At 37.0% G+C, this 15,550-nt stretch overlaps 1 protein-coding gene across 1 annotated transcript in view; it reads left to right on the top strand.

Annotated features, from left to right (window-relative positions):
* The window catches only part of BTBD9 (BTB domain containing 9), a 118,513-nt gene that overhangs the window by 85,700 nt on the left and 17,263 nt on the right, over positions 1-15,550 (top strand). Inside the window, exons 9-10 of the mRNA XM_055815914.1 lie at positions 124-313; positions 8,773-8,880. Of these exons, the coding sequence (XP_055671889.1) occupies positions 124-313; positions 8,773-8,880 (298 nt within the window). The remainder of the gene's footprint in view (positions 1-123; positions 314-8,772; positions 8,881-15,550) is intronic.

Genomic DNA, 15,550 nt, shown 5'->3' with positions numbered 1-15,550 from the left:
CATACTTTCATCCTTTTTTTTCTCTTTCTCCTTTTTCCCTATTCTTTGCTAGAAATAAAGACCATTGGTATCTGAACTGTTCTCTGACTGTATGTCTCTCATCTTTGTATTTTTAATTCACAGTTCCCACTGAAAATGTTGCAACAATTGCAGACTGTGCCAGTGTGATAGAGGGTGTAAGTCGCAGTCGGAATGCCTTATTGAATGGAGACACAAAAAACTATGATTGGGATTCTGGGTACACATGCCATCAGCTTGGGAGCGGAGCTATTGTAGTACAGCTAGCACAGCCCTACATGATTGGATCAATACGGTAAGAGGGTTTATTTTTCTCTAAATTAAGGACAGCAGTGAAACTTTTGCTGAACACTGTTGTTTTCCTTAGAATATATGATGTTTGGAAATGATGGTAATTAGGGGACTAGTTTAGTAGTTGTCATTTGGCTTCTTACTTCAGTATAATGGGCATGTTAAAAATTAAATGTGTGACTTATGTGTTGAGATACAGCAGAGCAATTCCAGAAAATATTACATTTCAGAGATTTAATAATACTAATAGTCAAATTGTAAGATTAAAGTTATATACTTATATTAAAATAGAAACTTAATTGCAGCCTCATTTGTGGTCAAAGTAGGTGCAGTTCCTCATATCCGCCTCATTGTGAAAACATAAACAGTTATTGAAGAAAGCCATCATCTCGAGCCAGCCAGGTTTCCTTTGCACTATACAATTAGTACCGGTTCTTACTTGAACATGGAGTATATAATAAGGGCACCGTAACCTGAACATTGCTTTACAGCGGTGGGTTAGTGAATATCTTTAGATCTGGACTGAAGTTCATTGGGCTGTTTCTACAGTGGATGTTTGTAAGCATGTGAAGAACAAACTTTTGCTTAATGTAGAAACTTTGAAAGTAGATTGGAGAGAGGGATTGTTCACAGGTGAAGGCAAAAATATTCTTGCCAACTTCAGATCTCCGACTGTAAATTATTTTTTGTTTTATAACATCAGACATACAAATCCTTATCTTAATGGCTTCCTGTTCTTTGTAAATTAAGACTATGTTGTCAGGGACTTGATTTGTATTCTTTGTGACCGTGAAAGAAAGAGAAAGGTTTCTGAAGTTAGAATAACAGTGAGCAAAGTTGGAAACCCCAGGTGAGGTACTGGCTCACAACAGAGACCATGTACATAGGTGCGTATTGCTAGGAGCTAGCTTGGTGCTGTCCAGCTGTCAGTTGCCTCTTCGAACTAACTGATGAACAAGTGAGACTTGAAAGTTCCTTTATAACTGCCAATTTCTGGTTTGCTTTGAGGCATTGTTATGACGGTTATAAAACTCTGAAGATAAAGTTTAAAATCAGACATCCAGGCAAATCTCTAACCTAACAAAAGTACTGTTTTGTTTGTATACTAGCTATAGATGCTATGCATAATGCAAGTCTGGCATTGTTCGCACTGCGTGAAAGAATGCATGTAGTTGGCAGCATTTGACAATGAATGTTTTATGCTTTCTTGTTTGGTGTTTTTAATGTTCAATTAAGTGTTGCATCTCAAGCAAAAAAAACAGGAAGACACAGTACTCAGATTTCTTAAAGGAGGTAATTGAAAATGTAATTACATAATTTTCTTGCCACTTTAAACTGAAATGTAAGTAACAGCAGGAAGCTTTGGCCACATAAAGGAGAAAGAGGGGAATGCATTAACTAAAATGTGTAGTTTCTCAGTTCATAGTCCCTGTCTTCCTAACTTACTGTTTTCTGCTGTCTTTCAATCGGTGAATAATACCATCTCTTCAAATCAGTGCAAAAAATTTGACCTTACTAGGGTTTATTCTTGAGCAGAAGATTTTTAATGTTCCATTATTAGTATGTTAGGTGAACTAGACTTTAGGTTACCAACAAATGATAACTGCATAATTGGCAAGTGTGTAGAGCAAATAAAAAAAAATCCACAAAAAAACCCAAACCAACAACTAAGCATTACATAATTTAAAACTAATAGGCATTTAATGATTTATGTTGTATTGCATTGTACACATATAAGGGTAGAATCTTCTTTCTTTGTCTGCTTTCCTGCATGTATAGTAGAAACAAGATGAATAGCTTGTCTTAAAAAACAACAATAATAAACATCGTCATCTAGGGTATCTTCTGACAGAGGGGACTACTTGCATTGCCTAGAGACAGAAATGCTAGCACTATGTCATCTCTTCCTTTGTGTTTTACCTAGAAGAACAAGTGTTCTGAGTTACAGCCGCATCTGTTGCAGATCATAGGCAGCCAAGGGAAAGATGCCTCCTTGAGTGGGGGAAGCAAGGTTTCACTATGTGGTAACTACAGCGTTGGCAAGGATCTAGAACATGTTCTTGTACTGTGCAATGCTAAAGATGGTGACAATGGTCTCTTTATTTAACACCAGGAGATCCGTGACTGATATGAAAATCAAATTATGTATAAACATAAAGAAAAAAAATCTTAATATTTTGTCTTAATGAAAGCAACAGATTTCTTTGAATGGAATGTCTTCCACAGCTAATATAACAGTGTTTGGTGCCTGTTTTCCTGCTGTTTGCTTGCTTGAAAATGGCCTTGATCTCACCTTCCCACCTAATAGAAAAAAATTTCCAGGAGCATTTTCTTGAGGCTGGCTGTACAGCATGACTGCAGAATGACATGAATTGCTGTACCCCCAGAAACTGAGTCATTAGACCTCTGGGTTTGGATTCTAAATGAATAATTAGGAATTAAAGTACATGTGTTTTAAGTTCAGGGACATGAATGTGCCATTGAATATATTTCTGTCAGAGACCGTAAATATATGAGCCTTTGAAAAAAGGGTACGAGCTCCTTTTAGTCTATAGAAATTGGAATACCACTGGAGAGAGCCTCCAAGTCAGAACATGTTGCCATGGCAACTAAATTCTGAGTATGAAAAAGGCAGAACATCTCTTGGTACTCAAATATGCATTAGAAATGCATAGAGGTTGTAATGTTTCAGGAGTCTATCTTGTATGCATGCTTTCTGCAAAAGTCATCCCATTGTCATAGAAGCTTACAACCCTTCACGTTGGAAAGGACTTGAGGAGGGCATCTAGCCTGGCTTGTTCCTCAAAGGAAGGTCAGCTATGAAGAAAGATCATCCTATTCAAGGTTTTATGCACTCAAATCTTGAATATCTCCAAGGAAGAAAATACCACAACTTCTCTGCGTAGCCTGTTCCAATGTACTCCCCGCCTCCATGCAATTTCTTTTTTTCCTATGCCTCTAGTCCATCTGGAACATCCTGTTTCGATTTTTTAACGTTGTCTTTTGTTCTTCCTGTTGTGCACCTCAGTAAAGAGCCTGGCTCAGTCTTTTTGATAACCTGCTCTCAGATACCAAAGAGTGCTGTTAGGTTTAGGGCCAGCAAGGAACCTTCTTGAGCTAACCAAGCCAGTTTCCTCAGCTTCTGGCACAGTGCATGTGCTCCAGCCTCCCAGCGATCCTGATGGTCCTCTACTAGACTGGCCCAGGTCTAGCAGTATTGTATTTGGGTCCAAAATGGGATGCAATGTGCCATGTTTTATCTAACAAGGGTCAAATAAATGAGCATAATCTCTTCCTTTTCTTCTGTTGGCTCAGTACCTGTTCCTACAGCTCGGTATGCTGTTAGCCTTCACTGCTGGGAGGGCACGCAGGCAACTAAGGACTTGGGAGTCATATCGAATAGGAGGTGCCCTAAAATTTTAGCACAGACAGACAGACCGTAGCGTTGTTTACTGCAATGGATTAGGCTGGGTGAGGTACAGGATTTTGCTTTTGATCTTGTTGAGTTTCATGAGATTCTTTTTTGCCCATGTCCCTAGTCTTCCCAGAGGCTGGCAATCAGTCCTGAATAGCAGCTTTACTCTGAGTATATTAATTGCATCTTTGTAAAAGTATTTTAACAACTTATCCCAGTTTAATCTATTTGAAGACTTTATTACTAATATGAATATGTGATAGCCAGCTGTCTTGCTTTTCATATTCAGTGTAATTTTTAAATTAACAAATGATATCAATTAGCTTTAATCTGTTTCCTGTTTGTTTATGCCATCATCATATACATCTCTTATGCTTCCTAATTTTCCACACCACTTCTGCTTATGAAGTTTTTCTTTCTTTGCTGCTCATTTTCTGTGCTTGCCTGACTTGAGAGTGAAATTGTAACTCAGAATAAATGATCATATAAGCACATAGCAGACACAGAGGAATTTTATCTGTAGGATCCTGAAGAAAGATTGATTTCCTGCAAGATAACTACTGAAACATAAATATCTGTAGAAAATGAAAGGGGATTATAGACAACTGGAGGCAAAAATGTAGACAATTGTATAAAAAAAAAAAAAAAGTATCTTTTCCATACAGTTTTGATTTTCTTTCTTTTTCCTTATCTTTCAACAAGTGTTGCTAGCTCAAGTTTTAATTTCTGTTCTTTGGGGTTTTATAAGTATGCAAGTAGTTTACAAACACAGTACTAGCAAATACTTATGCTCTATGTGGTAACTACTAACTTCCAGTATTCAAGAAGCAGGTATCATCCCACCAGGTGCATGACTGTTGTTTGGTATTCTGCTAACAGCTCGAGTATATGTAGTTATATGACAGGCTGAACTAAACCATGACAATCTTTCTCACAGAAATCTAAGAATAAAAAGCAATCAGAGATGGCACAAAATGCTTGTGTAAATGCAGAACAATCAATCATAGGGCAATGCATGACATTTAGAGAAATACGTTTAAAAAAAGTACTGCAGCATCTTTTGACGTAACAGGTAGCCTATATAATCAGTTTCACACACCTGTAATATGAAATCTTATTTATATTTGAAAAGCTTTTGTTTTATAAAATGGGGCATTATCAGCATGTGATGTAGATAACAGTACCATGTTATATGATTAACAGGCTTAGATTTCAGATACAGAAGTGCCACATGAGAAATATGCTTAAATCTCAGAGTGTTGCAGGGCGTGAGCTGGATGAAGCTGCATCTCACTTTTCCCTCTCAATCCTAAAAGCAAGATTTACTAACAAGAGCTAATTTAGCTTTTTATTCTAATACGGAAAGTCCTAGGAACACGGCAATTTTGCTGTGAACAGATGCATTCCCAATGAGTATAGTTCTGACTTTTAAAGTGGAATGTTCTTCTTCCTGTCATTCAATATCCATCATAGCAAGACATAGTTTCTATATGAAAGTTTAGCCTGGTAGTTTGCCTGGAATGTGTTTCAAAGATTACTGTACCTGGCATAAAATGTGGCCCTTATGCTCTGTGTACACTGGTGAATATTCATGTAATCACCAAAAAGGTTTTCACTGCTTATTATCCAGAAAGGTATTTCATGTGGAGTAAATTCCAAATAGGTCCTGACATCAGTCTCCCTCCCTAGTCTTTTCTAAAAAACCTACTGCAGGGAGGTGAAGAAAGAAATTGGGTTTTAGTTTCACAAGTCCCTAAGAAACAAAAATCTACATTTAGCATTCATGCTAAGTCACTTTGGGAAAGATTTTGCCAACTTGAATTTACTCATTCTTTGGTTTGTAATAATTCTAAGCCATATGCTTTTCTAAACCTATTTAACTTGGGCTAGGTTGTTTTGGGGGAGAGCAACTATATGCATTCTTAAAAGGAACACATATGTCCTGTTAGCCTTTTGCTCTAAAGCCCAGCCAATTGTGTTTTAATTACAGTATTAGTAATTAGTATTAGTTGAAATTAGTCACCAGTGTGCTTCTGATATTCAAACTGTTGATTATAGCTTTGAAAGCATGAATCAAGGAAACAACACTGAGCCCCCCGATGAAAAACATCCTACTGAAAAGCATAATTAGCTACATTTTAATAGCCTTTTTTAAAAGAAAATAGATTTATGTATATTTTTGCTTTTCCCTCTTTTTGTCATTTAGAAGGCTTGGTTTAAATATTGCTGTTAAATCAACTCTGAATCTCTTGATTATTAGTAGTTATCAAATCCAAAATTTTAATCCATAGGATTTTGTGGTGGTGGTGGGTTTTTTTCAAACAAAATATGTGCTTCATTCAGTCTCTTCCATATTTGGAGACCTTCGAGCTATAGAAAAGCAGAATGGGGAGGATCTGATGAAGCAGGGGAAGAGTGGTGGAAGTTGGGGTGGCTTTGTTTTGGGATGGGGGGGTGTTAAGTCTTTCATGATGCCACCAGGAATTATTTTTATTTTTTACTCCGTCATCCCTATGAATTTTTATAATTTGCAAGAAGACAGTATTAATATATGCTAAAAGGCTTCTGTTAAAAGTGTTTTATTTTAGCTTCTTAAAGCTATTTTTGTTAGCTTTTTGGTTTTTTAATATTAATGAGCTGGATTCGATTGAGAGCATCTAGGGAGTTTATTTTAAATGTTTGTCCAGTAGACCTTATTCCACTGTGAATGCTGGGATTCCGAAACCTAAAACAAAAAAAGCTAAACTGGATTATTTTGAAAAGAAGGTGATGGCACTGGCTTTTGGGGCAAAGATGCAGACACACGTGTTCTTAATAACCAGATTCTAAAGACGGTCCAACATTTGCTTGTGGCAGCACCTCTCTCTAAAGAGGAAGGATTGTGCATTCAGCAACTGGCTAGGTTATTGCCTCCCTCTAGCAGTGTTGGTTTTTTAAATGTTAAGAGTGAGCAATAATTTTTGCAGTTATATTCCTCCCAGAAGAGGTAGCAGTTGAAAGCAAGAAAGACTCTCAACTGGAAGAAAGGGATTTATAATACAAAATTTGGATGCTCTTCTGAAAGGCAATTGAAGAGAGACAGCTTGAAACTCCATGTCTGGGAAAGTCTGTAGTGTGGCACAACTTCCTTTTCTTTCTATGTGTATCTCTGCTATTTTCATTGACAATCAATGTTTCCTTATCTATTGCACTTTGAAACATGCTGATCTGTGGAAGTTCTTCCTCATAGCCAGAGAAGGAACCCTGGTTAGCTCTATTACTTGGCTTTCGCACTTCTCTGTGCATGTGGCTGTAGCTATTCTCATTTAGGTCATCACATCATTCCAGTTACAGCTATTTTGGATAGCTAGCTGTACTTGGGTTGACTACAGCAGGTTCATTTGCTTCTGTAACACACGGTCAGATTTAAGCAGTAATTCTAGTAAGTGTTAGCTAACTTTGACATGAATCTGAGGATCAAGAGACAGCAGCAGTTGTTAACAGCCAATATATTGCAGTAGAGTCTTTATTTTCCATTGATGTATTGAGTAAGGGTTCAGAGAGTAAGAAATTTAAGAAAAACAAAATCAGAAAAAAATAGTTTTCCGTGACAGACATAATGTGGTTTGCTCACTTAGCATACTGCAATTCAAAAACTTTGGGTAGGTGGATGAGAGAGCATTGTTTCAGAGAATGGCAAATGCAGCATGCTGGTTTTGCCTCCAGTCACTTCTAACTCAAATAGAAAAGAGTTTTGAAATTTGGGTTTTGGTATCACATTTGCCATTGAGTTTACATGAGAATAGTAAGAACAGCAGTTAGGTTTTCTAAACTCTGTACCAGCTAATCAGTGGAAAGACACCAGCCAAATGTTTTAAGTAAAATATAGGCCAAAACACATCTATTCCTCAACATATGAACAACATTTAACTGCTTTTTAAGAAGAAATTGCAGATGTGTCTGCCTCTGTTATGGCCAGTCCATTGGCCTGTTAAGTTGTGTAAATACCCTCTTCGCATTTGTGGATCTTTCATTGGAAAAAAGGATGTTCCGTATTGGTTTGCAAACATGCAGGATATAATTTTTCATGGTTTTGCTAAAGGCATTCTGTGCTAGATATCTTTCTTACATACACATATCTCGATCTCATCCACTGAGGGGGAGAGGAGAGGAGAGGCAAGGTTCTTGGTTTTGCTTTAATTTGTATCCTTAGAAATAAAATTAAATTGAGGAATGATGTTGAGGTTTCAAATATCTCTTACAACAGGGAGATAATCCCCATATAAAGAGATGTAGTAGAGAAGATATAGCATTTTCCAGATGTGTTTTTTGAGAATGGTGCACTTAAATCACATCCCTGATGCTTTAGATCTTCTCCTCTGTGAAACAAGTATGGAAATTGAAGGCTGTTCAATATGTCCTTTAGTGCCCTTCCTGAAGAGCTGCACATTTGTTAGGATGAGTATGGAATGAGTCCTTGAGACCTCTATTTTCTTCCTTTTTTTTTTTTTTTCTCCTTTTTTGCAATTTGATCAACAGTTCATTGCCTTTTCGCCTCATTATGATGAACCAGGACTGGGAATTCCCATTTTCTTACGGGTTTTTTTTGGGGGGGTATATTTTTGATATATATAGAAAAAAAAAAAGAGAATACAGTTAAGAACACAGCATAATCTTTTTAGTCACTGGAATCTTTTTTCTGTCTCCTCTTAAACTGAACTTTCCTAACAGATCTTTGATTCAGGTTTAAAGCAGGCAATGCAACATGCCAAATAAATTTGTTATTTATTGACTTTCAAATAAATTAAAAATAATTGGATTAATATAATAGATTAATGTTAGTAAGATGGTTATTGTAATTCTGTGAGTTTATTACTGGCCTTAGGATAATAAGAATAGAGACACTCATGTCTGAGATGACAGAAACAGTAAAGACCTTGTTCAATGTTAGAGGCACATTCCAGCTGTATTTATAAAGGAGTAAGGGAAGGAAATAAAGGACTGGAAAAATTAAGCAGCTTGGTTTAATATTTATTTCACTTATCACAAAACAACTTCTTCATACACAGGTTGCTACTTTGGGACTGTGATGATCGGAGCTACAGCTACTACATTGAGGTTTCAACGAATCAGCAACAGTGGACTATGGTGGCCGATCGCACAAAAATTTCCTGCAAGTAAGTTTATTTTTTTCCATTTATTTGCATAAAGTCAGAACTGGAAACTTGGGGTTTTTTTATTCTTTTGTTCAGTACTTACATAGGTGCCTTTCTGACTGTGAAAGAACGATTCATTACATAATCTGTAGGTTACTAACTCTAGACCCTTGTAAATACAGCTTTAGGAGGTAACGGCTTCTAGTGTGGATAAATATCTAGACTTTGAAACAAGAATCAAGTTCCGAAGATCCACATCAGTACTGGATCTTCAAACAATCTGATTGATTGTACATTCTCAGAAACAGTCTGCCTGCCATACCCTTGGTTTTGTGATCACTGAAATGTTTCTCCAGAGTTCACATAGTTAGTGACCTTGGTGTCAAATCACCCCACCTTGAAAAACATGGTAGGAGAGAAAAGAGAGCATGCTTGGTGAAGGATTTTCTTAATCAAATGCCTCTCTCTCTTATCAGAGCATATAATTGTGTTGTATGATATTTGAAGGAGGTAGGGAGAGTGAGGATAAGGGACCAAACCATAGTATCAAAGTTACCTGAGCTTGACCTTGCCTCTGTTCAAAAGCAGAGTACCTGACTTATATGCACTGAGCATTCTGCTTCTGAACAAGACCATGTCATAGAAAAAAAAGACTTCTTAAAAAGAGATAAAAAAGAGAAAAATTGTCTCATTTTCATTTGTATACTTAAATGAAGAGAAATCCAGCATGAATACTGTCCACATGTATAGTGCTGTTGCCTTTTCTGCAATTATTGGATCTGCTGATAAAACCCATTCTTTTAGTATGGAGGAACGATCCAGTGTTGATAGCCTTCTTAAACCATTTGATAGTTCTAATTCCAAGTTAAGAATGACCTGGATACTTGTTATGGGACTGAAAGGACAGTCTGCAAATTTATGTTACATATCCAGAAGCCAGGTATGCTCAGCATTCAGTGAATGTTGATAAGATATGATCTCCTGGCGGATCCCCAGGGAAACTCAGACTCAGAAAAATATTATTTCCCTCCTTTTCCTCAAGTCAGTTTCCCCTGATAATGCTTTCCTTTCTTTTCTGGGACAAAATTGAAGTCATCAGCTCATATGGGGACAGCCCCCACCCATCCTGTATTTGTGATAACCAAAACAAAATTGATTTTACAAATTTAGAGATCCATCTTAATTTGTCACATCAAGCAAGAGATTTATTCAGTCCTTTCTAGCAGCACTGCTGACAGAGATTTTTCTGAAGTTTATATTCCATCCTTTAACAAATAGTGCAATTCAAACATGTTACAATGCGGTCTAGACATGTTGCTGAAGGAGATCTTGACATGTCCTTCCACTGTCTGTAAAGGGCAGGGTATTGATGAGCAGAAAACTTGGGTTCTGCCTGCAGGTCTGGCGAAAGAGTAGAGGAGACTTTATCATTCTTAAAGGCATCTCAATGTAATAGATAAAATGCATCTATTTGTCTGCCTCCAGCACTGGGAGCACTAAAAAGCTGAAACAGAGAGGGGGGAGAGAGAGGGCCAGGGGGAGAAAGACAGACAGACATAGAATCAGCATTTCTTTACACTTTTTGCTGGTACATTTTGATACTAATAGCATATGAGAGTCAGAAGGAGCCCTTGCTTAAGTATGCGCAGGGCAGATGGAATTGCTGGTTGACTGCCCAGTTCAGGTATCCACTCACCACGTTCAAACTACACTTCTTTTTTTTTTTTAAAAGCCTTAACCTTGGACAACTGTACGTGCATCCTGAAATAAAGATAGCTGCTTTCTCATGGTATACTTCAAGATCTTGATTCAAAACCTGGGTGCTCTGGAAGTTCTCAAAGCTGTGGCTGCAGGAACTATTTTTACACAGATTAGAGAATTGCATTTTGCCTAACTTCCTGCTCTGAGAGACATGCATCCAGCTGGCAAAATGCTAGCCTTTAATCCTGAGGTCTCCAAACTCAGTGTTCTAGCACTGTCTGTAAGTCAAAACAAATACAAAGACCTGGTTCTGAAGCTTACAATTGCAAAAGCTCATTTGATTTCAGTACAATTCAATTTAACAAGTAGAAAATTGTAAAGGAAAAGCACCAATTTGAAAAAATCTTAGTCTCTTCAAAAGTTTTCTATCCTCTGTAGTTACATTTAAATACTGTGTCATCTGTAACTGAGATAAGTGGAAAGGTTTGTGGATCCACACACCTTTTCCCCCTCAATTTTCAGGTGATTTCTTTGCATTTGACAGCACTTTTTCATGTTCAGTTTGAGTTTCTTTCTCTTTAAAATCAGCAAATTTGACTTTTTATTTTAGTCACACCACCACAGAAAACCCTTTAAATATATTTGATTTTCTTTTCAAGTAGGATTTGCAGCAATGCTGAAATGACTTCAACTCAAAAACTACTTTGATTGTGATGGCAGGTTGATAAGTCTAAATACTGTATAAATAGGTGTATGTGTCATTTAGAAAAATATGTACTATATATATAAATGTAAATATATATATATAAAATGTAACTGCCAAATGTTGCAACTGTTAGGACAGGTCTGTAAAGTACAGAGGATCATAGCTGCATACAGTCAGAACTGGGCCGGTTTTATTTTGCTGAAAAATACTAAAACATGGTTCTATGACCTAAAAAGTCATACTGATAGCGCTCAAGATAGTTGGATGTAGAACGGAAGAGATATTCAGTGACTCATGCAGTGAATGAAGGCCCTCACTTAGAATTGTTGGGTGAGGTTGTGATATAGTGACAGGGACATCTTGATGAAGAAGAAAATATTGAACCACTCACTGATAGGAACAGGTTTTGATTTAGTTTCTGTAAGTTTAAAAAAACCCAAATCATCTCAAAACATATTGGAAACATGGAATTTTCTGCCATGAAAACAAACAAGTTATTTTCACTTTATGTAATTTTAACAAGAACAACAACCAGAGGAGTTGAAAAGTTGGATTTTAACCAAAATTAACAGATGTTGTAGTGAGGCAGAGATGGTACAGTTTGTCTGGTTTACTGTCATAGTGAATGGTAAAGATACTCCTGCTGGATGCAATAGATATTTTTTTTCTTATTTTTTTTCTGTCTCTGTCCTTCCTCTTACCATGATTACATTGGTATTTTATGCAAACAGCAAAGCTCCAGCAGAGAAATCTGCCTCTGAATGCCTTTTAGTCAAGTGATTCAGGCGCTCCCCAAGGAAAGGCAAGAATCGAACGCATGCACTGTGCCTGGGTTTGACTCATCATCAGGTTTAGGCAGGCAGTTAAAGATTCCTGCGTTCAGCAATTTGCCTTACCAGACTACAGCATTAATGGGCTGGAAGCAACAGTACCCTCATCATTTTGTTCTCTGTATGTTTACGAATGCCGCAGCTCTCTTTCGCCTGGAGGAAACAAAACAAATCTTTTGCTAATGTGGTCAAATTTTGCAACTATTTTTTGTGTCAGCCAAATCCTAATTTTTTTGATGGATACTTGACATCCCAGCCCAAAAAGAACTACACCTGCATTGGTATAAAAATTGTCCTCACATAGGCTTATGTGTGTTTGTTTACAGAAAATGAGAAGCAGGTGTGTCCTTGTATGGGACTGTGATTGCCGGTTTGACGAGTACCTCAGAGCAACAGTCAGCTAGGAGGCATTATGCATGTATTTGTGTCAGGCTAAAATACTGATATTTTTTTTCCAAAAAGCTTACTCCATGCTACATCTGTTTCTCTTACAAACTTTGGAGATGTGAGTAGAGTCTAAGTGGTTAGTAAGGTTTCAAAATCCCAGGTTTACCCTTTTTGGCATTAGTTGTGTGTTTACTATACTGCGGTAGACTCCAGAAAAATAACTCACTGGCTTTTCTGGATACGCTGCAGTAGCAAATGAACGTGGATAGAGTTAGAACATGGGAGAATTTCACAGGGGCCCACATTTGAGGAGACAGAATACCTGCAATGAGAAAATTTACTTTGCTAGTAATATTCTCTATTCACCTCCCTGTCTTTGAAGACGTGTGGGTAAGAGCTGTTTCCTTTGCTGTTTGCTGCCTGCCTTTCTGTCTACCCAGTTTTTCCGTGGAGTTACAGTCCTTTGTGAAAGTCATTAGTGTGCTGTGTCGCAAGTGGCTTGTGAGGTCTCCAAATCATCTTGCTGAATTTCTGGCACAAGGGGTAGAACGAACCGTGAAGGTAGCAAACACAGACCTCAACAGACACCTTTCATGATCAGTAAGTGGCAAACAAAACAATGAGACAGAAAATTAAATTATGTTTAAATAACATATATTGGGTTTGGCAGCCTACTGAAGCATGAGCTTCCCCTTTAAAATGACAATGTGCTGCTTTGGGTTGTTTTAATGGTATTTTTAATGTAATATTTTGTGTAAATTAATAATTTAGGGCTCAAAGCCAGAAACTGCCAGGCTACTTCTAACCTTCTCCCAGTTTTGAAAGGCTGAAGACAGAAACTGGATGTCTGTTATCTTCACAGGCAAAGCTTGTGTACCTTCCTTAAGTGAGAGCCAATTAATGCATACTGGTTGTGTAATTGTCAATTTTCAAATGCTCTATGGAGGGTATTTTTTTTTTCTTTTCCACAATAAGCTGTTTTTCTCTACACAGTATGACAGTAATGAAAAACAGTCATGTTCTATTCTATTTTTTAAAACATTTATGATAAGTGGGCTTGAATGTATTAGTGTTGAACAGTAGAGACCTGCACTTGTTAGAAGAATTTGCTGACAAAGAGGCTGAAAGTCAGATGAAAAACTGAAGATACCAAAGGCCAGTAGGAGTCAGACCTCAGAGTTAATGACACTTTTAATAAAATAAGCCCTGCAAAGACAAATATGAAACAGGCTATCACGACTGTTATCAACTCAGTACTGTTCTTTAAAGTTCTCTTGTGTAGTTATTGTGAAATGAATCTAATCCATTGGCAGCAGACATATCATGTCCAATTCCCCAGCAGGAAAAAAGGTTCTAATACTCTGATAGAATTTGGGAGACAGTGAATATTGTTTATTGATGGGCAGTTCTAAGGTAGTTGTTATCAGCTGTCTATATGGCTGGTTTGGGACAGTTTTATGATTTTCCTGTGAAGGGCATGACTTCATTTTCAGAAAGTTTATAACATATTTTGTGGGTTTTTTCTCCCTGCTGTACTCAGTTTGTTATTCAGTGTATACTGCTGTTATGATAAATGTTTAAGAACTTACAAACTTCATTTAATGTTTCCATTGCTTATTATCTTTTTATTATATAATAGCTATTTGAAATCCTAAACTCTCAGCTCAATTCCCCTCAATTTTTTTCTATAGTTTTTATATTAATGTAATTAGTACTTTCACATGAAAAGCCCTTTGGGATATGAATGCAAGATTTATTAGCTGTCTTCTGACTGATCTTTTTTTCAAGAATTATTTTCAACATTGAGATTTAGTGCTCTTGTCCAGTGTTTCATATTTCTGTCCTAGAAAGTACTATATGCGTTTCTAGTTTTCAGGCACTGCTGTTTTTCCTTTGATAAAAAATCCCAGGTAAAGAGCACCTGGAGAGATCTAGGTCATGGTCTTAACAATTCTGATGTACAGAAAACTGGCTTACATGTTGTCTAAGGATTTCAAGTGAAAAAATATTTCTGTTTTACGCAATGTTAGTGACAAATTCAATTTTGGATTTTTTTTCTGGCTATACTTCCGTGAAAGCAGGCTAATCTCTATCATGATGTGATTATTTCTTTTGCTATAGAGATAATATTTGAAGTGTGTGAATACCTTTCCTTGTAACTGCACATGGCATGTTACCTACTCATATTTGTTATTTCTTATACTTAGCCACAAACATAGCAGCTTTTTCCTCCTGTCCTCCTCAAGTTTCTTCACTTCACTCCATGATCCCATCTCTAAATTCCCTCACAACCATTTTCATCCATCATTCTTCTTCTTAACCACTTTCACAGGACTGTTTTCTCTCATAACAAAACATCTTGAACATTTCTCAGCTCTCTTGCCTTTCCAGCTGACTGTATGCTCACATCACTTCCCATCAGTACTATATGCACCTACTGTCCTGTCATACCGAGAAAAAGAAAATAACATTTTTTTCCTAATTTTTGTATAATCCTTAATTCTGTCTCATGCCTGAGCTCCCAGGTGGTGGGGCGGAACAGGATAAAAGAAACTGCGCTTGTACCTGCAATGTCAGAGTATTTTGACCACACTTCATCCTATTTTACATGAAGTTAATTTCACAGCAAAACTGGTTTTGTACCTCGTCTGTCAAACAATATATTTCAACCATGGTTCATCGTATTTTACATGAAACAAATTTCACAGCAACTCTGTGGAATCCTAATGCCTCCTCCAGAGTTGCCGAACTCACTGTAGCCACCTTCGTACACTACAAAGATGAAATATATTCAGGCAAGATGTCTGGGAAATTGCTACGTTGTTAAGCTCAATTTCAAGTCTCACTTCACAAAAACAAACTGAGGGTTCTCATTAATCTGTTCATTATGCTACTAGTAATGCCTACTGGAGCAAGTCAGACAGATTTAAAGGGTCATTTTGTGTAATTATTGAGCTTAAAAGCCCTGAACGATAGAGGCATTGAAATACATATTTTTCCTTGTGTTTATGTGCTCACATTCTGAAAGATTATAATAAGGCAAAAGAAGAAAAAGGCTCTAGCTTCA

This window comes from Falco peregrinus, chromosome 11 (assembly GCF_023634155.1).
Source record: "Falco peregrinus isolate bFalPer1 chromosome 11, bFalPer1.pri, whole genome shotgun sequence".
Classification (NCBI taxonomy): Eukaryota; Metazoa; Chordata; class Aves; order Falconiformes; family Falconidae; genus Falco; species Falco peregrinus.
The sequence above is the reverse complement of the archived record's forward strand: the minus strand, read 5'-3'. Positions and strand labels throughout refer to the sequence as shown.